Here is a 22,963-nt window from a genome sequence, read left to right on the forward strand (position 1 = left end):
ACACCAGTGACAGCTCCTTTTTTCGCATTGAAAGGGAAAATGTTTCAACAACACATTGAAAACATACTTAAGGGACAAGAAACAAAATCAAGACTGCAGTGAGAAGGAAAACAGAAAAACAATACTGGGAAAAAAAAAAAAAGCAAAGAGAAAAGACCTTGGTCTTTGTATCGACCAACGAGATAAGCCTTACACATATTTAAGTTTATTTTGGACGATTGATTGATGCATTACCAGATATTAAGTACTATTCAAGAGCAAATATTAACACTAGTAAGGATAAATCCGATCCACCAGCCCTTATTCAAAATACATCAATTTCTAATTTGGAGATAACGTCTCTCTGACAAGGAAGTAGAAAAGCTGTAAATGCCGATATAGTTTCCTCTCCCGATGTTCCATATACATACCGATGCTGTTCCTACACCTACACTCTGAGCATAAATTTATGTTGACATGAGTATCAGGTGTTATTTCTCTCTCTGTTTGCCTTGAGAGACTCTCCTCCTGTCCACTGAAAAGTAAACTCAAGATTCCAGATCAGTTAAGACAGTTGCTAGGTCCCCATTCAGAGTTCTGCAGCAGCACTGTTCGTATTTTTCAGCAGTCTCTTTACAAAATGACCACTTTTAAGTGTACAAAAACACTTATCACCTAGCTTCTCAGTAGGTACACGTTTAGCCTCTCTTAAGCAGAGAGTCAATCACAGCTTAAGATTTTATACAAGACCCCATTTTCAAGTTTGGGATTATTTCAGAAGATCTTTTTGCCTAGAAACAGTACTACTAGTAACACTTTAATTGGTTTGCCAGCACAACCTTTACCCTGTTAGAAATGATGTTGACTTCTACCTTCGTGTAGCATACATAGTGTCCTGTGCGACAGTTGATACCATGATGCACCAGCACCGCATATAAGGCGTAGAGGAGTGGTTCTCCACTTGATTGAGACATGTAGGCTCAGAGGTCCAAATACTCAGGATATTTTACTTCCTAAAGAGAGATCAAGAAGATAGAAAAATTATATCAGAGTACTTCGTGGACTAGCCAGAGAAAAACACTTCCAAAAAACAGAGACTGGAATTATATGAATATATCTCTTGATTCACTAAAAATAAGTCTTCCCATAAGCAACATTTAATACCAGAAGTTGCAAAGAACTGTTTTCTGATGAATTAGCCTTCTCAGAGGAAAGTATATGCTCCTTGTCAAGCAGGAACTTTACTGATATTTAGAGAAAAATGAAAAAAAGTGAAAATGAAAATAAAAGCAGACCATTTCTCTATATTCTTAAGCCTATACTAGTAGAAACAAAACAAAACAAAACAAAACAAAAACAGTAGAACAATAGCAGGAAGTTTACATATTCTCCGGGTGTAAAAATGCAGAGACTCCTCTGGAGGATCAATAGCTGTGAATTCAGTGTGCTTAGGAGAAATCAAATCTAGATCTGAACCAAAAATATTTCAGTATTATCACCAACTTATGTTAACACTTTTGCTTAACAACTTCCACACTCCGGGAGCACCTTCTCTTGCTGGAATGACCATCTTTTTGACCCTCCTTCTCTTCAGTAGGAGAATGTTCCCTCTTTCTCTGGTAACGCTCTTTGTCAGTTTTTTTTAGTCTCATCCTTTGTATCTTGGCATCTATCTGTAATAGCTAAGGAGGAAAGGTTTTTAGAACTACATTCAGTGTCAGACTTTAGAGGGGAAGTTTGCCGCAATTTCTCACCAGTCTCAGAAGACTCTTTGATGCAGAAAACATTTTCTTTTGAAATCAGTTCATGTTCTTTTGATCTTCTTGGTTTCTCCTTGCCTCCACGGTCATCACATTGGTACTGTTCAAGGTATTCATCATTCTCAGTAGATTTCGGAGGTCCCGGGACACTGCACAAAATAAAAACACGTTTCCGTCTCCCTCCACCTGCTGCTCTGAGAAAAAAGGGGTGGGGGCGACGGGGGAACAGCCAATGTTTCTCCAGATAATGGAGAAAAATGGAAAAACATTCTATGAAGAAACACAAGTTCTCCGTGAGGCACCAGCCTGCATCAGAGTGCTATGCAGAGTGTTGATCATTAGTTCTGTTCGTAACACTGGCCATACAGTACGGAATTCTACTGATTTAAATCCTTCCATTAAATAGTATTAGTAAACAGATAAAACCGCAATGAACTTCCATAAAATCTTGTCTTAATCAGACTGTGCTCATTTTACTTTATTTCCTCTGACAAGCTGTTCAACTGGCTGACTGTGAGGGATTCCATGATGACTTCTCGAGGGACTGGAGGCATAGCTGCAGGCATCTGCAATTAAAACGCACAAGTCAGCAGACAGAAAAAATACCATTTGTACTGAGGACTAGTCTTGTCAGAATTTCTACATTAAATGCTAAGCAAGACCGCTTTGGGTTGTATGCATTATGTACACTTCAAAGATAACCCCAACTCACCTCCCAAAATCTACTTTATGAAACTTAAGAATTTTTATCTCAGCTCAGCTTAAGCTGACAAGTTCTAATGTCAGCTCAGCTCTGCAAATTCTAATGGCATAATATCACAAAGGGTTACGATCAAATTTGTGCTGTGTTTTCTCAGCATTTCGCCTGAATTAGGAACATGATAAACACTCCCAAATACATCACAGGTGAGAAATTCTCGATGGAGCAAACTACTATGTTTCAAGCAATCCATTTGTTTTAGAAAAGAACATCTCACAAGGTTTAACAGGTTCAACTTGGCAAGTGGAATCATCAAGTTTCAGTCCGTTTTCTTTAGATTCATGAACTAAACTAATAGCACCATTCAGTGAACCAGTTTTTGGCAGCTCATGCTGGGATCTTCCTTCATCAGCATTCTGACAGGAAGAATGGGAATTCTGCAATGTACTGACTACCTTTCCAACCAAAATTCCACATTGCATTGCAATTCCTTTTAAATAAGCCCTTTGACTCCTCCTCAGATTTTCCTGAAGATTCTGCACCGTAAGGGACTGTGTTATCAGAGCTGAGTTTAGGATTTCCATTCACCTTTGGCTCCACAAAAATTTCAGCAGAAACTTTTTTTTTTTTTTTTTTTGTATTTGTATTTGCTTCATTTGCTTTACCGCATTTGTGATTGTGGATGAAGGAACACCCTTGTAGACATCTTCATCCTCCACAGCACTGCTAAGACAGTCAGGCTGTGACACAGTCTGACGAGCAGGCAATTTATTGTGAATACTGATGGTGATCTTCTGTTTTTTTGACGTATCAGTAATTGAAGGCCTGGTAATCGCCTGGTTTTGAACACAGGCCATTGGTGGTGCTGACCATGGCCTTTTTAGGGTGACACCAGTGGTATTTGCATCCTCTTTTATGGATCCATTTCCATTTAAACGACTTGAATTCTGTATTTAAAAAGAAGAAATTGCAAGACGGGTTAATGCAAACACTGCATTTAACATTTTTAAACATGTCATTCTCCTACTAAGTATTTCTACAAATGGTCTTAACACCTAAAAAGCAAAAAACACTGCCCTTTAAAGATAAATGCAAGTCCCATAAGTGTATTTAATTCCTGCTTTTGGTTTACTGCATATTGATATCAAATTAACATCATTTTTGAAAACCATCCAAACAACTTAACATTACCTAAAGCTATTCCCAAATATATTTAGTTTCCCCTTTAAACATACCCCAAAAAGCCTGGAATAATTGTTCTGGTGCTCAGGAATAAGACAATTTGGTTTTCCTGTCTTAGCTAAAGTGACGTCGATAGGAAAAACAAGTCCTCTTTTAAATGATTCGAGGATTAGTACTACTTAAATTGTCAAAGAGCGTAGCTCTCTGTGCTTTACAAAGCTGTCTAGGAGGTATAAACAATGGAGTCGCATGGCTGCGCAATTCAGCAGTAACCACTGTTTGAATGACTCTGGCTGTAGCATGAGGGCTGTGAAGAAAGCTGCAGTGTGGGAAGGAAAACAAAACGAAGATGCCAAAAACCAAACAAAAAACCCCACACCAAACCCACTATCCGCACCCACTATCCGTTTGGTGCCATTAACTGCCCTTCTGCTTCCCTAAATTACCCTAATCATATGAGGAGGAAGTCGTGGTCCCAGAAATCCAGCCTGCTTACTGTTAGCCCCCCGCTGACCAGGGGGGAATGAACAGGGATAAGATGGTGCTGCTAAGTAAAAAGCACATTCTCCGAGCGTCAAATCATAGCGCCTTCAGAAAAGAGCAGTGATCTCAGTTTAGTTTTTCTTTCGGCCTACTCTTGGATTAAATCCCATCCTATAATTTTATAGGAACAGTTCATACGATATGGAAGCCTTCTCTACAGAAGACTTAGCCAAGACTACAAACTGAAAAGTAGGTAACAGTCTTCCTACTATCACTATCACTTTCAGAGCAATAATCCATTCTTACACCACAGATGACCTTCATTTCTCTCCTTCTCTAAATTAGCCAGCTACAGATAACACATATACAACAATTTACAGAAGTGCTGCAGTTTAAGGCCAAGCAACAAAAGATAACAAATGACAGAGAATTTCAGGTTAGACAGAACTGAATTAGAGAAATAATCATCTTTTCCTGGGAGAGAAAGAAAAACACTTGCAAAAAGAAAAGTATCAATAACAGGAGAGTAAATCTCTTCTGAACACATCTGAATATTTGTTATTACCTGATATAAAAAAGTAAGTAAGCTTGCTGACCAAGAACTCTTTTAATGTCAGTACGGAGTACTTTTGCATCATTCATCTGATACCAAAGTCCATTACCAGCCTGCAAATAAAGACAACGATGTCTTTAGATGAATTGCATGTTTTCCAAATGAAATTACAGATAGCAATAAAATACACACGTGTCAAATAAACATATAATGAAATCTTTTTCCCTAGAAACAGTACTACTAGTAACACTTGAACTGGTTTGCCAGCACAACCTTTACCCTGTTAGAAATGATGTTGACTTCTACCTTTATGTAGCATACATAGTGTCCTGAGCGACAGTTGATACCATGATGCACCAGCACCGCATATAAGGCATAGACGAGTGGTTCTCCACTTGATTGAGACATGTAGGCTCGGAGGTCCAAATACTCAGGATATTTTACTTCCTAAAGAGAGACCAAGAAGATAGAAAAATTATATCAGAGTACTTCGCGGACTAGCCAGAGAAAAACACTTCCAAAAAACAGAGACTGGAATTATATGAATATATCTCTTGATTCACTAAAAATAAGTCTTCCCATAAGCAATGTTTAATACTAGAAGTTGCAGACAACTATTTTCTGACGAATTAGTCTTCTCAGAGGAAAGTATATGCTTCTTGTAAAGCAGGATCTTTACTGATATTAAGAGAAAGAATAAGCCACAGTCGTTAGTCTACAATTATTGTCTGAAAATATTAACAACTTTCAGCTTTGGGGGATGTCCCATTACATGATGACAAAGTTGCATTACAGCGGGAAATATACCTTGTTGATCTTTCCACCTGTGAAATCTGCAAATCTTTTCAGTGATATTGTGAGAACGTTGGAAGAACGTAAATCTCTTGGATGCAGGAACCATCTTTTTACACCTTAAAAACAAGCATAGACAAGTGTTTGAAAGCATCTTCTTTTTCGCCCCCAAAACAAACTCGTTTTAATGTCTCGCGCATGCTTATGCTATTTGAATGATATTTACTTGCATCATATGTTTGGTTTTTTCTTTTCATAAACCCATGCACTGCTTGTCAGGCTTGTTAATACAGAGGAGAAGGTAAGTTTTCCCAACAACTCAGAGCATAGCGGGAACAGGAATCTCTCACAAAAGTGTATTACCAGGGAGTTATAAAATATAAAAAAAATATATTAAAAATGAGTTATATATAAGACTAATAACAGTTATCAGCAATGGAAAAAGTACTGTACATGTGCAAGGCCTTTCCTTTTAAACTCACAAAAAGACGGAAAATTCTGGCTTTAAGTGTGACTGAACCGATCACACCTCAAAGAGCACATTAAGGAAGGACCATGCAATTCAGATGTGAGGTGCTATTACAGTTCTTTCTCTTCCTCAGACATCAGTTATGAGAATCCTGAATACGCTGCATGTTGCTTTCTAGGATCCGCAGGCCAAGACGAACCTGGGATTAAATTGCTTTAATAACCTATTGGACTCTCTTGATTCGACACCCTAATTTCCTTAGTATCCAACAACAAGAAGTGGATACTGCATTTTTCATTTAGAGGGGTCAGGCATGAATCCTACAGAACTGAGCCGGGCACTCTATGCTTTTCTGAGGGGATGTTTGACTAACAACTTGTTTTGCCAAACCATCTTATACAAATGTTCAATTGTTTCTCACATACGTAGAAACATCTTACATATTGATCAGCAGAGAGAGCGCCTGAACTCAATAGGCTTTCCCTGTGCACGGGTTAGGCTTAAGGGAGCTCATTTCAGACATTAGTCCACATCGACAGGTTTCACAGTTCAAGAGCTGTGCAAGATGCTGTTTAGTGAGCCAGCACAGGCTGCTAACATTCATTACCACAGAGCCAGCTCACATTCCCTGACACTCAATCTAACTTTGTTTCACAGTGAACGCTAGGACCTTCAGGAACCTGCTGCTGCCTTCCACTCCAAATCATTCTCCATAGCTCCTTGCTTCAGCTCACCACTACTACAAAATGAAGCAACAACAACAACAACAACAAAGCTGCGTCTCCTTATTTCTAAATGAAGTTAAAGGATAACTTACGCTCTAAGTCATGTAATATATAAATCTAATATCTAGTGTTAAGACATAACTAGTAATAATCTTAATCACTACATTTATAGCAATTCTCTCCATCCGGCTCTTCAGGTTTCACAAATAGTTCTAGAGCTCTGGTAACAGATGAAACCGCCTAGAGGAGCGAGAGAGAAGAGCGTAAAGTCACTGTAAATTCAAAATTCCAGAGACGCACTAGGAGTTTATAAGAGAACCTGACTAATACATACTTAAGCGATCTACTATGAGCACTGTGCAGAAGGAGGCAGAAAGAGCATGCTCAGCGTTTACCTCACCTGGAAGTCATTTTACTTTGAAACAAATCATTTTCCAGTAACGCAGACAGCATCTATAGTGTGCTTTGTCATCAATACTGGCAACAAATCCAGCAGTCTAACAATTAGATGTATATTGAGGTAGAACAACAAAGAAGTATGACAGTATTATAATTTGTGCAGAAATAAAATTCTTTCCCCTTAAACCCAATGCATACGTGGAGACTATTTACAGGGGTTCCACAGAAGGACAAAGTCCAATCCACTTTCTAACCACCACCAAGCTCTTATATTTTTACATTGTATGTGGTTTGGTTTTTTAAGTTAAACAAGTTTAATTTAGAAAGTTATACATGTACTTAAACATCATGAATTATATTTACAAAACATCCTACCTTTATATCCAAAGTGATATCAAGGAATGCCTCATACATATCCGAAACTGCTTTGCAATTCAAGCACTTCACTGGAAGCAAAATATAAATGCGTAACAATACATGAAAGAGACTGACTGTCCAAATTCAAGTTGTCGATAGATACTACTTTAGACAAACTACAGACTGCTTTACTACCGACAAAAGACACAGATCAGTTCTAAGGACAGGAATATTTTTAAAAGTACCTCTTGATCTTAGAACTCCTCCAAATATTTGATGAATGATGGTGGTAGCTTGAGAAGATCTGTCCAATCTGGAAATAAATTATAATCAGGCCTCAGAAGATTTAAGGTACACAGTTAACTCTTCAAAGAGTTTTATGAAAACCAAGGATGACGTAGACTTTCAGTTTTGATAGCAAATAAAGGACTAAAAGGTGCTAGAGAACGTATAAAAGTGAATTTGTTTATGCTTACTTGGTGCTTCCATTCAAGCACGCTTCCCGCATAGCATCAACAGTATAGCGCAAGAACTCGTGTGCGTCTTCTTGACTGCCAAAACGGAAATGTTGTCCTATTCCTAAATAAGAAGATGATAGTATTTACCTCATTTAAAAATGAAGTAATTCTCCTATTTCTAAAATCTCTCTTCTTTATAGTGTTAAAACCATTTATACACATCAAATAATTATTTGAAGATTACAAGATGCTGAAAAAGAAACACATCTGAAGCCACTTACGACTGAGATTATTGATAACACGCGTAGGCTCGATGGTATCAACAGTGCAACGCAGGGCCTGGTTAATCACAGTATCACAGTATCACAGATTTCTAGGTCGGAAGAGACCTCAAGATCATCGAGTCCAACCTCCGACCTAACACTAAGTACTCCACTAAACCATATCGCTAAGCTCTACATCTAAACGTCTTTTAAAGACCTCCAGGGATGGTGACTCCACCACCTCCCTGGGCAGCCCGTTCCAATGCTTAATAACCCTTTCGGTAAAGAAGTACTTCCTAACATCCAACCTAAAACTCCCCTGTCGCAACTTTCGCCCATTCCCCCTCGTCCTGTCATCAGGCACGTGGGAGAACAGACCAACCCCCACCTCTCTACAGCCTCCTTTAAGGTAACTGTAGAGAGTGATAAGGTCGCCCCTGAGCCTCCTCTTCTCCAGGCTGAACAAGCCCAGCTCCCTCAGCTGCTCCTCGTAAGACTTGTTCTCCAGACCCCTCACCAGCTTGGTCGCCCTTCTCTGGACTCGCTCGAGCACGTCCATGTCCTTGCTGTAGCGAGGGGCCCAAAACTGAACACAGTACTCAAGGTGCGGCCTCACCAGAGCCGAGTACAGGGGCACAATCACTTCCCTAGACCTGCTGGCCACACTGCTTCTTATACAGGCCAGGATGCTGTTGGCCTTCTTGGCCACCTGGGCACACTGCTGGCTCATATTCAGCCAACTATCAACCAATACTCCCAGGTCCTTCTCGGCCAGGCAGCTTTCCAGCCACTCATCTCCCAGCCTGTAGCTCTGCTTGGGGTTGTTGCGCCCCAGGTGCAGGACCCGGCACTTGGCCTTGTTGAACTTCATACAGTTGACCTCAGCCCATCGCTCCAGCCTATCCAGATCCTCCTGCAGAGCCTTCCTGCCCTCGAGCAGATCGACACACGCACTTAGCTTGGTGTCATCTGCAAACTTACTGAGGGTGCACTGGATGCCCTCATCCAGATCATTGATAAAGATATTAATGAGGACCGGCCCCAGTACCGAGCCCTGGGGGACACCACTAGTGACCAGCCTCCAACCAGATTTGACTCCATTCACCACAACTCTCTGGGCCCGGCTATCCAGCCAGTTTCTAACCCAGCGAAGTGTACGCCAGTCCAACCCCGAGCAGCCAGTTTCTTGAGGAGAATGTTGTGGGGAATGGTGTCAAAAGCCTTACTGAGGTCAAGGTAAACCACATCCACAGCCTTTCCTTCACCCACCAAGCGCGTCACTTGGTCATAGAAGGAGATCAGGTTCGTCAAGCAGGACCTGCCTTTCATAAACCCATGCTGACTGGGCCTGATCGCCTGCTTGCCCTGCAAGTGCCGCGTGATGACCCTCAAGATAATCTGCTCCATGAGCAAATGAGAGTCTCCGTCGTGCACATCACGCAAAAATCTTGTTCACGACCTGAAGAGTGAAAGAAGAAAGCATCCCAGTCTAGCGAAACAGACATAACTACAAACAAACATATAAGTAACATTTAAACTATAGATACAATATCCACTCTCCTTGTCCCAACAGTCTCGTAACATTTCATTTCACACAACTTTATAGAATAAAAATATCCATTAAGCCTGTATTCAAGTGCATTTTGTGATAAGAAATCTAAAAGACTACTGCAAAGTCACATTTGTAAAGGCTGACAGGAATGTGAACTCCACAGGCTGCAAAATGTATGAGGAAAGAATATTTGACATTGATGATACAGCAGTAAGAGAATGTGGGTTATTTTCAGCACAGTGCTGTCAGGTGAGCTTCATGATACAGAGCTATGAGTCCTCTGGGAGAAAGGAAAAATTAAAGTAATGTATGTAATAGTACTTCTGCCCTCCTTTTTTCAACAGGATTCTTAACTGAAACGATTTCTATATACAGGAAGAAAACAGTTAAATTTCTAGGTATCGATACAAAGATACCAGCCTAAAAAGCATACAGGTTTAGTACAACATTTACTTTATAGTACAACATTTTATTTAGGACAAAATCAGTCTAGATTTTAATACAGTCCCACAAAAAAATCTAGTCATGTTCATAACAGCTCATATTGCTTTCTAGGTTTTTTGTTTTTTGTTTTTTGTTTTTATTTGGTTCAACAATGAACAGACCATTTATTTTAGTGCATTATGGAACCTAGGCTGTGCAGACTAAAGACCTATGATGCCAACATCCTAAATTTTATTGCCTTTCTAGCAGCAGGAAGCCCAAATAGCCCAAATGCCAAACGTTCATTAAATGCATTACTGTCCAATGCACTTCATTATTCCCATGAAGCAAGGAAAGATCTTTTTAAAAAAACAAACAAACAAACAAACAAAACACATGGTGCATTAAACGCACTCCATATGCTATTCTGAGCCCACTGCTAATACAATGCTCAAAGCCAGCTTCTACGGTAAAATCAGGCAAGTAAGTTTGTCTCACAGAATCACTGCTGTTCTTTCACCTTCAGAGCTATCCAACAGATTTAAAACACTGTTAGAAAGTACTCACATGACTGGCTGTGCTCAAGAGAAAGCATGTAATTGGCAAGTGGGTGGGTGTAGGTCAAACACTGTAGAGTAGCATTAAGAAAACACGTGTTGCCAAGATTGTACAGGCCAACTCCAACACTTTGTGTTTCTTGCCAATCCATACGTATCTTCTCAGGTGGAAAAAGAATCCTTTGTGGTGCAGCAATTCCATCATTAACAACTGCGAGAAAGTTATGTTTAAAAAGAGATTTCGTTTGTTTGTTTCTAAGAAAGGTATTAGGTATATATAGGTATAGTAAATATATAAAGTATATATAGGTATAGTAAAAATACTATTCTGCGGGAGCACCTAGAGGAACTAGCTACAATCCAAAACAGAAAAACTTATTGCAGACAGCTTTAATGCTGCCAAATTCAAATTGGCTGGTCAACACAACGTTTTGGGAAAAATAAGTTTAGTCAACCATTTTAATTTTTCTAAGGCAAGGCTAACTGCCATCCTGTTTTTAGTATCTAACGCCAAGTTCCTCTCCATCTATAATCTTTAACCTGATTACCTCAACTACTGCTTTTTTCCTTATTATAACTTAAACCACAAACTTAGACTTGAAATTATATGGTAATAAATGCAAGGACAATGTAAAAACAAATAACTAGGAATGACGGTACCCCTACAAATATCAGATCTTTTCCTGAGCAATGTTAGCATTCAAAAACCTGTGAATAATGGAAGCTGTGAATAGCAACAATCAAACACTTTTCTTTGCAAAACAGAAAACACATGGATGAATCTGTGCATTACAAAATGCTCCCCATATTTCTCTGTCGACTGTAAATATATCAAAATTAATTTCTGTAATGTCAGTCACTTCAGTTGCCTTAGGAGAATCGCTTTCGAAGTCTTTATTCACAGTAGTCCCGTCCTCTATCTGTGCAACAAGTAAGAACTGCACTTCCTACTTTTGTTTTGAAGAAAATGGAGGCAGGATAAAGCGCACACTTACTTAGATCTCTTTGGGCAAAAGGCTTAGATTTTTCAGAGGATCTACAGTAAATAGCACCTCCACATCCTTGGGCCACAGAGACTTGGCTTGAATCTTCTGCAGGTGGTATCCGGCCCCAGTTTGCGGTGCGTGACATCAGTTTTTTAGTACTCGGTTTCTTGGATTTGCCAGACTGCCTTGAAGATGGCTTTTTAGACTTTGAAGATGTGGGCTTGTTAACTATGGTCATTGTTCTCATCTGCGACAAAGACAAATGTTCTGGTTGACGTAAGAATACCAAGAAGCATTCCAAGAAGAAAAGAGTAGTAGAAGTCCTGTCACTTAATCTCAAAGAAACAGCCTTTAAGATCTAAATTGCTGGTATGAATGATTTAAAAGGAATCCCCAAACTAAATACACAAAGTAAAAATTTCCATCAAAACTCTATCAGTATTACTTTTAGCTTCTGCAGAACTAGTGGCTGATGCCATTTCTTTCACTTTTGTAGGATTTTAATCCATTACAACTCTGGAGTCTTTTTAACATAAAACTGTAAATGACATTCTCTGAGGGGAATCAGTTATTTATTGCATTTTTGGAGCTTTGCAATTATCTATTAATTATTACCTATTATCTAATAGATAATGGTTGCGATTTATATATAATTGTTGCTTGCGCTAGTAATGGAACACTATTACTTTACTGCCTGCGCTTTTCTGTTTTGTGTGCACAAAGGTACCTGCATTTCGCTGCTACTTTACTTCTGTCTTTCCAGGGCTCGCCCTCTACCTCACTGTCTACTGCACCAGTCATGATGGGTTTGTTGTGATTCTATAATGAGCCTAGCTTTTGAATACACTTTTTCTGGGCGTCGCTTTGTGATAGCAAGTTAATTTGTGAGGGCTTATCACCTATGACCTGCTTCTCAGTAGGTACACGTTTGGCCTCTGTTAAGCAGAGAGTCAATCACAGCTTAAGATTTTGTCCAAGATGCCATTCACGAAACTGAGTTTAACCTTGACAGAACTGAGTTTAACCTTTAAACCTGAAGCTCCGTTAAAGAATAAAGCAGCACCCAAGCCAGGAAATAGAAGTTAATCGTCACTTTACCCTGAAACGCACGTAAAGCCGGTGAGCTATCCTGTGCTGGCAGGATTGCTGCCGGGATGGCCGACGAGGCGGCGGGCACTGGGGGCCACAGGTCCTGTCACAGGGGGCTGCTGGGGGTCTCCAGGCACCGGGAACAGTGGCAACAGCGGGGACAGAGGGGACAGCAGCGACAGCAGCCGCCACCTCAGCTGAGGCCGTCTCCACAACTGCCACAACAGCCTCGGAACTCCGCCCAACTCCAGCGTGACGCCTTTTTAACCTGGCCGCGGTGCTCACGGCTAAAAGCAGAGCGTTTCCTCCAGCGTGTCTTTACTGTCGGTGCCGGACCGGCCCTCACCCTGAGCTCTCCCTGCTGGGAGGGCTTTGCGGTTGGGGTTTTCCTCCCACTGCCGCCGCGGGCAGGCCCCGCGCGCAAGGCGTCCGCGCTGGGGAGCGGCATGTCGCCCGCAGCGAGAGCCCGAGGGCGCGACACGAAAAAGCCCGGATGTGGGGGCGAGGCGGCGGGGAGACGGCTCTGAGGGAGCCGCCGCTTCGCCCCGCCGTCCTCCTCCCCTCCCGGGCCGCCCCGCCGAACCCCGTGCGGCTCAGGTGCTGCCCTGAGAGGGCGCTCGGGCACTGGGACAGCTGCCCAGGGCAGCGGTCATGGCACCGAGCCTGACGGGGGTCCAGAAGTGTTTGAACAATGCTCTCAGACATAGGCTCTGCTTTTGGGGTGGTCCTGTGTGGAGCCAGGAGTTGGACTCGCTCATTATTGTGAGCCCTTTCCACCTTGGGATGTTCTCTGATTCTAGGTCAGCAATCCATTATCTGATGAGAGGTGTGGAGTCATTCAAAGGGAAGAGAGAACAAAACACTTCTGGTTTCCAGAAGCGGGTATTTGGTAACCAAACCGATGATTCCTTTTCTTCTAGAGCAAGTAGAAGCAGGGATCCGCTTTACAATAGGCTGGCAACAAGGAAACAAAGAATTGCAAACAAGACGTAGGACTTGAGCAGCAGCTTGTATACATGCATCAACTTATAAATGAGCACACAGCTGAGTGATAATGCAAAAATTGGACAAACTAAGTGAAGACGTTAACCGTAAATTTTATAGGTATACACTTTACTATGACGTAAGAACTTGGCAAGACCTTTCAGGGAAAAGAGTTGTTGGCATGTAATTTGAAGTAAACTTCAAATCCCAGAGGATGATTTTGTTGGAACTTTATTCAGCTGAAAACGTGGAAGCCTTGTTTCTGCTTGTGTTAGTTACAGCTCCAGTTTACTTTGGTTGGGAGGGAAGGCATTCCAGGCTAATGTGCTGTACCTGTTCCTTCAGCTCATTGTCCATAAACGGAGGAGCAAATGAAATTCTTTGAATCTCCATTAAACGCAGCACTACAAAGCGGAGTAGAGGGCGATTTGGCACTTAATTTTTCTGTAAGCAGAAAACCCAACAGAATCTCCACAACAGTTTTCAAATCTTGTCCTGCAGTAAATGACCAGCTGAGTGAAGCTTGCGTTTAGAGTATGTGCTCCTACGTTAGATGGAAATAGCTTTTCCTCTTCAGAAGTGCAACTGAGTGGTGGACTGGCAGCTACGTAGGGAACTAGTTGTGCCAAAGGGTTTGTGTTGAAGGCACAGAAAAATATGCAGGTCCCAACAGTAAAGGATTGTCTGTAGGCATCACACTGAGTACAGATGTTGTCCGCAGGTTCGTGCCCAGTGCACCGCGCCAATAAGCACCCAGAGTCGGAATGCACACGAAGGTCTTTTAATTACATAATTAATTACAGAACTCTGCAGAGTCAGGTACTTGGCTATCTTTCGCAAAGCAAGCACACCTCTGACTCGAATCACCGTCATTCATACACAGGAAACTTGTGAAAACTCTCTCTTTGGCTCCTTTTGATTGGTTATTACAGCTCACCTAACTTATCTCTACTGAGCTTGCGCATTACAGAGGAACACCGGGGGGGGGGGGGGGGGGGGGGGGGGGTACAGGAGGAGGGGGACACACACCGAATCCCACATTAGCATAGATTAGCATTTTGACAGGTGTGATTTCTAATGTGTTAATGACCCTTAATGAGCAAAAGGTTACTATAGGTCAGTCTGGAGCTGGTTTTCTCCTTGTTTTTTCCCTTTTATCCCTTCTCTTCCTTGCTTCTGCTAGCTCAAGGCTACCTGTCTCTCTCCTTCCTTATTTTCTCAGCTAAAAGACTACACAAGCTACAGGCCTCCCTATTTTCTTCACGGTTTCCTTGTTTTTCTCCCAGCTTTGGGACTACACAGGTGTGCTTTCGTATTTGCCAGTATAGCGAAAACTCATGCCAGTCTGCTCACGCACAATAAGCAGTAAGAGTTAAGGACTGGTTTCATCTGCTTTTTAAATACTAACATCCTTCTTATGTTTTAGATATGCTGTAGTTAAAGCTTAAAGTAGTTCAAGTAGTTAAGTTAAAGAAGTAAAGTTACTCCTTGTGGAGTAATTGCCTTAAGTGACTAGGCATTATAAGCACCCCTCCATCCCAAAACCTACCCGCCTCCAAGGTGCAACCACACCTCACTGAGCACATCCTCTGGATTTCTCGGAGCCTGTACCTTTAAATGCGAGATAATTTCTATTCCCGCCCCCCCCCCCCCCGCTCCCCCCCGCCCACTGGGATGCTGTGAGGTAAGATCTGAATGCTTGGTTATACCAGGCGTCTCCACGGAAACTTAGAAATCTGTAGTGTCTTTATGCTTTTTAACGTCTTAATACCTAGGCCGTGTACCTGTGCATTTCATGCATGCTAGCTTGCTTTTGCAGACAGTGAATTTATCACTGGCAATCCAAAGGACCTGTGTATCTGTTGCCGTAATAAACTGCACTTAATTGCATTGTTCCTGGCCGTGACAGTTCTCCTTGAACGCGACTAGAGCGAGGGCGTGCTGCGTTGTTGGTGGATCCGTGGCCGTGATAGTTCAGTACCCTGAAGCCAACCGGACCCGTAACGGTCAATCGGCTACACCCCTTAATGCGACACTACTAAAGGAAGAAGATGACAGGGCTTGCACGCATTGCATTAGGCTTTGCATGTGAAAACACCCCCAAATAATTTCACATGGATTTAACGTTTTTAAAGGGAAAAAAACAGGAAGGTGTAGTCTTTCTGTAAGCTACAGCCCTAGATAGTTAAGGCATCAGCACTCATTCCTTTCCTTGATAGCAGACTATGAACATACAGAAGAGTTAAATATTTTCATTGCATTCTTAAAAGCGATTTTTCAGACTTGTGCTTCAGTTGTTGGAGTTGAAGAAATCGGTAGACGCCCTTACTTTTACGTTAAGACCAAAATCTTTATCTAAGATTGTGTTATCTAACACAACTAAACTCCCACCCCCACATGTTTTTTTGGAACTTCTGAAAGATCTTTCTGCAGTCCCACTCTGATGGTCTTTCAGTAACATACAAACTGCCGTGGCAGATTCTGTTACGGTGCTTTTCTATTGACAGTGTGCATAACACTCAAGGTAAAGCCCCTCATTTTGCAGTGGGGACATAAAGTGTTTCTTTGGACGCTGCTGCTTCTGTTAGTACTCATTTTTCCACAAACTTGTTGAACCTGAGCTGTGCCTACTGCACCAACGAATGCTTTCATGACACAGTATTTTGTCATCACACATCACATGATTCTATTCGTAATTAAACCATATTATCTACTGAGAGACCAAGATTACGACAAGAACAGCATAGAGTTCAGCATGAAGCCAATCAGGAGCTCAAGTTTGTATTTATTTTTGTGTAATGAGATGTACCAAGCTGGCTTTTTTATTGTTTCATCAGCACATTTCTAAGCCTATACAAGCAGGGGAAATAAAACAAAACAAAACATGTAGAACAATAGCAGGGCTCCTCAGTTTACAGCATGAGGTCGCTTTTTCCAGGTGAAAAGCGGAGCCATAATTGGCAGTACACTAAAGCCCTGGCACGTTGAGATCTGAGAGGAGAGCTGTTTGGCCCTCCTTTTCACTCCTGGGAACCACTTACCTCAAAACCCTCAGACTATGGAATATATCTCAGAGAAATCTTGGGAAAGGAGAGCATGAAGAGCATGTTTGTAAATTTATTTCTCCCTGGGCTTCTTCTGCTTCTCCAAGAAATATTTGTTTGAATATAACTTTGGCAGCAGTACTTATGCTGTTTTGCACCTACCACATTTAAAACTCCTACAAAAAACTGAAAAGTTAGACTGAAAAGCATCTCTTTCCATTCTACTTTGTAAAGCTGCGTGTTTTCCTCAAGCAAAACAACAGGGGATAGAAGCTAGAAAAGGAAATGCTGAATGTAAAACAAAACAGACCAAACCTCAGCCCTCCAGGACAAAAACCGATAACTGATACTAAGTGCTTTCTAACATGCTGATTAGGTTTCAAGATGATACCACTTCAAATAAGCGTAATTGTGTGTCCATAGGCAGAAGTTGAATAATGACAGGATGAACTTCTATACTTAATTTTTTGTTACTGTCTTCCTGGAGCACACAGGGGCTTGTTACGTTTAAGGAAACCGCTAACCTAATGGAGGGTTTAAACCATAAGCTAGTTTGTTACACCAAAATGACTGAGAGAACAAAGCATAAAGTGTTTTCAGATTTCTAGTACACCTTGATTGCTATCCATTAAACTTAAGACAGGTTAAACAAAGCACAGGAAATAAGAGAACTCCTAGTCCCACAACTGGCAAATTGTGCGCACACTTTCCATTCCTGAGAAAATAATACACAAACCTGAAAAATGCATTTAACTGAGAAATGAAGACATCCTTGTCCTACTGGAAGACTAAGGTGACAGCTCTTGGGCTCAGTGATTTTCAGATAAGCTCCAGTCTTCAACTTGCAGACACCAGTGACAGCTCCTTTTTTCGCATTGAAAGGGAAAATGTTTCAACAACACATTGAAAACATACTTAAGGGACAAGAAACAAAATCAAGACTGCAGTGAGAAGGAAAACAGAAAAACAATACTGGGAAAAAAAAAAAAAGGCAAAGAGAAAAGACCTTGGTCTTTGTATCGACCAACGAGATAAGCCTTACACATATTTAAGTTTATTTTGGACGATTGATTGATGCATTACCAGATATTAAGTACTATTCAAGAGCAAATATTAACACTAGTAAGAATAAATCCGATCCACCAACCCTTATTCAAAATACATCAATTTCTAATTTGGAGATAACGTCTCTCTGACAAGGAAGTAGAAAAGCTGTAAATGCCGATATAGTTTCCTCTCCCGATGTTCCATATACATACCAATGCTGTTCCTAAACCTACACTCTGTTTCCTTATGTTGATGTTGAAGACTGCGTTATTTGAGTGTACAAACCCGAGATATTCTGCGGATAGGTGATTCTCAAAGCACGTCAGAACCACCGCTGTGGCGTGTGCTGGAGTCGGACGCGCGTTTGACTGATCAGGCGGAGCAGGTGAATTGAATTTGTTGCTGGATGGCGAGGTGTTCTGGGGGAAGAGCTAGTCTAAGGGAAACTTCCTCGTACTGCCTCTTCCCATCTCAAATGGCCATTGCCTGGGGAAATTGCTTCTTTATGAGATTAACTACAACGTTACAGTGAGGATGAGGAATCATCATTACTCCCATAGTTATTTGCTGCCAGGCCGCAGCGTTGATTTCAGAGATTTAAAAAAAAAAAAAAAAAAAAAAGGAAAAAGAAAGGAAGTATGTATTCTTTCACATACTCTCTTTTCCCTGAGAGTAAATGTTGTAGCTTCAGCAGTATCCTTCCTCTGGAAACGATTCCCAGTGCCTGCTCAGACACTGGGGAGGAAAATGACAGAGAGAACAATGGAGGAGAGCCACCCGATATAAAGAAAGGAAAAAAGGGATTATGGATGAAAGGAAAGCCACTACATAAAAAATTGGTGCTATCTAAAAATTGGTTAAATGTTTGGGACCTGCAGGTGCTGCCTACACGTGCGTGTGTTGCAGTTGTGCCTGTTGCCACTGCGCAAAATGGAGAGAGCTTCTTTGTCGAATGCAGCATGTTAAAGCATGCGCCATTGCCTGGAAGAAAAGCACGGCCTTCCCTCGTGTGGGACTTCTTCCCCATTGATCTGTGGTTTACCTGAAGGTTTACCATAACCTGCATATGTTTCAAAAACAAGCAAACATACAACCAAAAAACAACACCAACATTAAAGAGTGGCAAGGCAGATGCTCATCTGGGGACTCTGACTCATCGGTGACATCACCAAGCAAAGCACTGTGAGCGCTTCGGGTCGGGGCTGCTGCGGCGAGCCTCGCAGCCGGGAGGGAGAGCGGGTACGGTTCGCCTCTGGCGGGTCTGTGTCAGCCCTCTGCCCTGGTGGCTTCGCTAGCAGTGAGAGTTTGACTGCTCTGTTCCCAGCTTTCGCTTCTGCGCCGACCGTGTGGCAGAGCCCGCAAGCTGCTTCCTCAGCTGGAAGAGGAAGAGGAGTGACCTCAACTGTGCCGAGGTAAAGCAGAACTGTTGAAAAGATTTGTCAAAGATGCGGGTTGTACCAGCGCAGCCGCTGCAGCTGCAGCAGGTCCTGGAGCATTGGAGAAGATAGAGAGGGGTTTCTTTGTGAAAAGAATGCCGTGAAAGTGTTTTCACGCCAGATATTAGGACAAGCGCCTCTGTTGTTTGGATATCCTCTCTTGACCTGGCACACGGGCATTACAGCATACCTGGCACACTCTTTGTATTGTTTGTAAAAAAAAAAAAAAAAAAAAAAACTGTTCTAGTCAGGGCAGGCCAAAAACCTGCCTTGGCACTTCCACATCGCAGCAGTGCTTGCAGACCGTGCATCCTGGATGCCAGGCCAGGATCTAAATCCGATGGTGCTGCTGGTAATGTGAAGTTCAGGAAGCACTTCTGGGTTTTTCTGCTCTTCCATGTGAATTTTTGCCCTGTGAAGGTGGTGTACTGAGCTCTTTTCTTACCAACAAATAGGTTTAAAAGCAGTTACAGCAAGGATGAGCTGTGTTAGCAGGAGGCTGTTCTGTGCTTCAACCATGGGAAGATGAATGGTTTACCTATGCACCGTTAAATATAATTTGACACCTAGCACACAACACTTTCAGGCTGTGGGGTGCTTTAACAAGCAGGTAAATCAGCGGAGACTGTTTTGCAGCCAGGCTGATGCTGGGTGATTAAAAAGCAGGGTCAGAACAAGGAGTTTGTGCTGTTCTTTCTTGCTTGTCATCCGACTGTCCGCTTACACTGTTCTAAAACAAAACAAAACAAAACAAAACAAAACAAAATGGGGTAAGCATCTTTAATATCTTTATTATAAATGGAAGGCACAAAACAGGCCAGCAACAGAGACTGTCCAAGAGAAAGACTTTGTGCTTTATAAACAAACAAGAAATTACCCTTAGGTAGGTGTGATAATCCTTCTCTAATGCATTTTTTGGAGTGCAAAAATGTTTTGTTCCCTTCTTGCTCTTCTCTCCAGGACAAAGGCAGAATAGCCAACTGGAAAGTTAGACCAGGGAGGTCAGTTTATTCCATACTGAGAAAGACAAGCCTGTAAAACAAACTAGACAGGTTTTCTTTGGACTATTTATCTTCCTTCAGCAAAGGCAAGGTTTATGACACTTGTTGGCATGTATTTCCAGACCCCCAGCTACCGTGACTGTAGTGCATCTGTAATTCTTTTGTACAAAAAGAGTTCAAAATCTCATAACGCAAAAACTTTACTAGCACCCTGGAGAAAAAAGAAATCTAAAAATCTGGCCAACTTCTATTACAGACCTGCTGAGTGCACCAGAGTTACTCATTTTTATTCAGGCTTTCAGGGGCTAGTTCACTTGGTTTCTGTTCAGCACTTGGATTGCCATGTTAGCAGATGTCAGTTTAAAAAAAAAAAAAGCTTTTGAGATCTTTTTTAAAATGAGACTGCTTTTTATGGCATTTAGGGCTGTGAGGTATCCTTGGTTTTTGCTTTCTTCCCATTCCTTAGACCAGATCCATTCATATCCTGAACAGCGTTCTGGGTCTGTTCAGGAAAACGGAAGGCAACAAGCAAAATGATGAGCTCCTTGGGCATTCAAAAGAGCTAAATCTGGAAAAGATTTCAAGTCAAACTTCCATGCTAAGAAGCACCAGTAATTTTTAGAAGTAGATGCAGAGGAATCTGCATGGCACAAAGTCTGTTTCTGAAGGTGCTAAAGGTCAGAAGTGACGATTCCTCTCAATACTACAGAAGAGAAGGAAACCTTGCACTTAACTACTGTTTTTATTCCCTTTGTCAAGCAGTCAAAACCAATAACTAATACGAGAACCCAGCTTTTCCTCTCTTTACGTTAGATTTGGGAAAATTCCCTGCCACAAAAATATTTCCTGGAAAATTCACTAGTGTTTGTGTAAGTAAAAGGTTCCAACCTTTTATTATTAATTTGTAAGAACTATTTCATCCGCTTTTGTCCAGAAGAGTCAGAAATAATTTGCACAGAAATGTGCAGCATTTTAATGAAAGGATTCAGAATCACTCTAATTTGAACTTTATCTGGTCTGGTTGCAGGTTTTATGACATTTAGTGTCTTAAAAAAAAAAAAATCAAAATATCTGACTTCACATCAGAAAAAAAACCCTGCTTGTGGCTAAATAAAATCTGTTGCAGCTCTGGTCATTGAAAAATCATTGGCTGTTAAATTGGACCTAAGTCATCTTTTCTAACCTTTCATGATCTTGCAGCAATGGATGATGATGGATATATGGATTAGGGAACAGCACGTGGTGGCAAACCTGTGGTATTTACTACAGCGCAGAAAGAAAACAAATTGCTTCCAAAAAATCAAACTAATTCAAAATTCTTGGTATCATGCAGCCATGCCACTGGCAAAGTGAGCATTGCCCTGCCTCTCAAAGCTTGTTGTATCCTTGATCTGCTGTCTTCCTGCTGTTAATTGATTGCAACTCTACGTGTCTGATCAGGGCTACGAGTTGTTCTCGATATGGATATCATACAACATATACTGTGCTTGCTTGTGTGTATAGATATGTTTATCCTGTATGCATGTACATATGTATGCATATTTGTGTGCTGGCCCCCAGATTACTCATGGTATAAAGCATTGGCCTCGAAGGCATACTCATCAAAATATTTTGTAGATCCTCGATTTTTTTCTAGTTCCCTCAAAATGAGAGAGTTTTTACGTGCTCTCTGCGTCAAAAAGGCAAAAATTCTGATTTCCACTGTTGCTCTCGCTAACTTTCTATCACTCACTCCTCGTGTGTGTGTCTAAACACATATGTGTGTATGCGTATGCACATTTGTGTATTTCTATGCACTGGTGTGTTTTTTGCTGTACAGGTAATAAAGACGGGGAAAGGTTTTTGTGTTTTCTTAATAGGTGAACAAATCTTGAAGACCAGAGATTGGAACATACTGAATTTTGAATTTAAAAAAAAAAAAAGTTAAATTGTCTGGCTGTGGAAGACGGATCCTCATTTTTGCAGCCACTTTGAATCACGAGTTCATCTCTAAATGCACTGTTTTTTTTTTTGTTGTTTTTTTGTTTGTTTTGTGGATTTTTTTTTGGTTTTTATTTTTTGAAGAGCTAACTAACCCTGGCTGTCTCCAGTCTGAGAGAGTATTCAAATGGACTTGCTTCCTCCATTAGTTATAAGCTGTTTAAAAGCACATCCTATGTTTGAATTGTGGATGAGAGGTTCCCTTGGCAAAGTGAGGAGGCAAATTCTTCCTACCCCTTTATTATTAATTCACGGATTCAGTGTTGGTTCGGCCTCCAGGAGAAGTTAACTGGAAGTCTTTGAAGATCGCTAACTTTGCTGAGGTTGTCCAGGTAGGTGAACTCGAAGACCCACAGTGACTGCAACATGCTATTTAACGCGTCATACTGCGTTCTGTAGAAGTTACTCGTAGCCATAGTTGATCATTGCCTTGCATGTATGATCAGGTGGTTTTTTAAGAAGTGACTCCATTTTCAGGCTTCCAGATGTGCTCCAAGGCATATTATTGAGGACGTGGAAGAGAACACTTGCTGATAAAGCTCCTGGCAGCTTTACAGAACTTTAATTTAATATTGTGTTAGTTCACGTAACAGCTGATTTCAAGGCATTGCTCTCCTCAAGAGACTAATTTGATGAACAGAAGAAAGCTGGAAAAATGCTTGTTACTCATTATTTTTCACTTGTTGGTACTTTCTTTAGGGTTCCTTTTAAAAAGAAGATTTCACTGATCACAAGCCAGTAGAA

General features: G+C 41.3%; 1 protein-coding gene and 1 long non-coding RNA gene across 5 annotated transcripts; both read right to left on the reverse strand.

The window, feature by feature from the left end:
• Positions 1-1,301: 1,301 nt before the first annotated feature.
• LOC308181653 lies at positions 1,302-3,268 on the reverse strand. The gene is made up of 3 exons (XR_013941542.1): positions 3,105-3,268; positions 2,217-2,305; positions 1,302-1,888 (listed from the first exon to the last, which is right to left on the reverse strand). It is a non-coding gene; the product is annotated as an uncharacterized lncRNA (long non-coding RNA).
• Positions 3,269-5,973: 2,705 nt separating this feature from the next.
• LOC308181642 (ubiquitin carboxyl-terminal hydrolase 17-like protein 6) lies at positions 5,974-13,825 on the reverse strand. Of its 4 annotated transcripts, XR_013941525.1 has the most exons (6): positions 12,737-13,825; positions 11,648-11,885; positions 10,663-10,863; positions 7,876-7,978; positions 7,645-7,712; positions 5,974-7,488 (listed from the first exon to the last, which is right to left on the reverse strand). XR_013941525.1 is itself a non-coding variant. In XM_080565100.1 (5 exons), exons 2-5 carry the CDS (start codon positions 7,905-7,907, stop codon positions 6,797-6,799), a joined length of 258 nt encoding a protein of 85 aa, XP_080421226.1. In that variant the 5' UTR covers positions 7,908-7,978; positions 10,663-11,558; the 3' UTR covers positions 5,974-6,796. The 4 variants fall into 4 exon arrangements, 1 of the variants encoding a protein (XP_080421226.1); XR_013941526.1 differs by lacking the exons at positions 11,648-11,885; positions 12,737-13,825 and having other exon boundaries at positions 5,974-6,883; positions 7,044-7,488; positions 10,663-11,558; XM_080565100.1 differs by lacking the exons at positions 11,648-11,885; positions 12,737-13,825 and having other exon boundaries at positions 5,974-6,883; positions 7,418-7,488; positions 10,663-11,558.
• Between the last annotated feature and the right edge of the window lie 9,138 nt (positions 13,826-22,963).

The sequence above is a fragment of the Anser brachyrhynchus genome (genome assembly GCF_964034855.1).
Source record: "Anser brachyrhynchus genome assembly, chromosome: 22".
NCBI lineage: Eukaryota > Metazoa > Chordata > Aves > Anseriformes > Anatidae > Anser > Anser brachyrhynchus.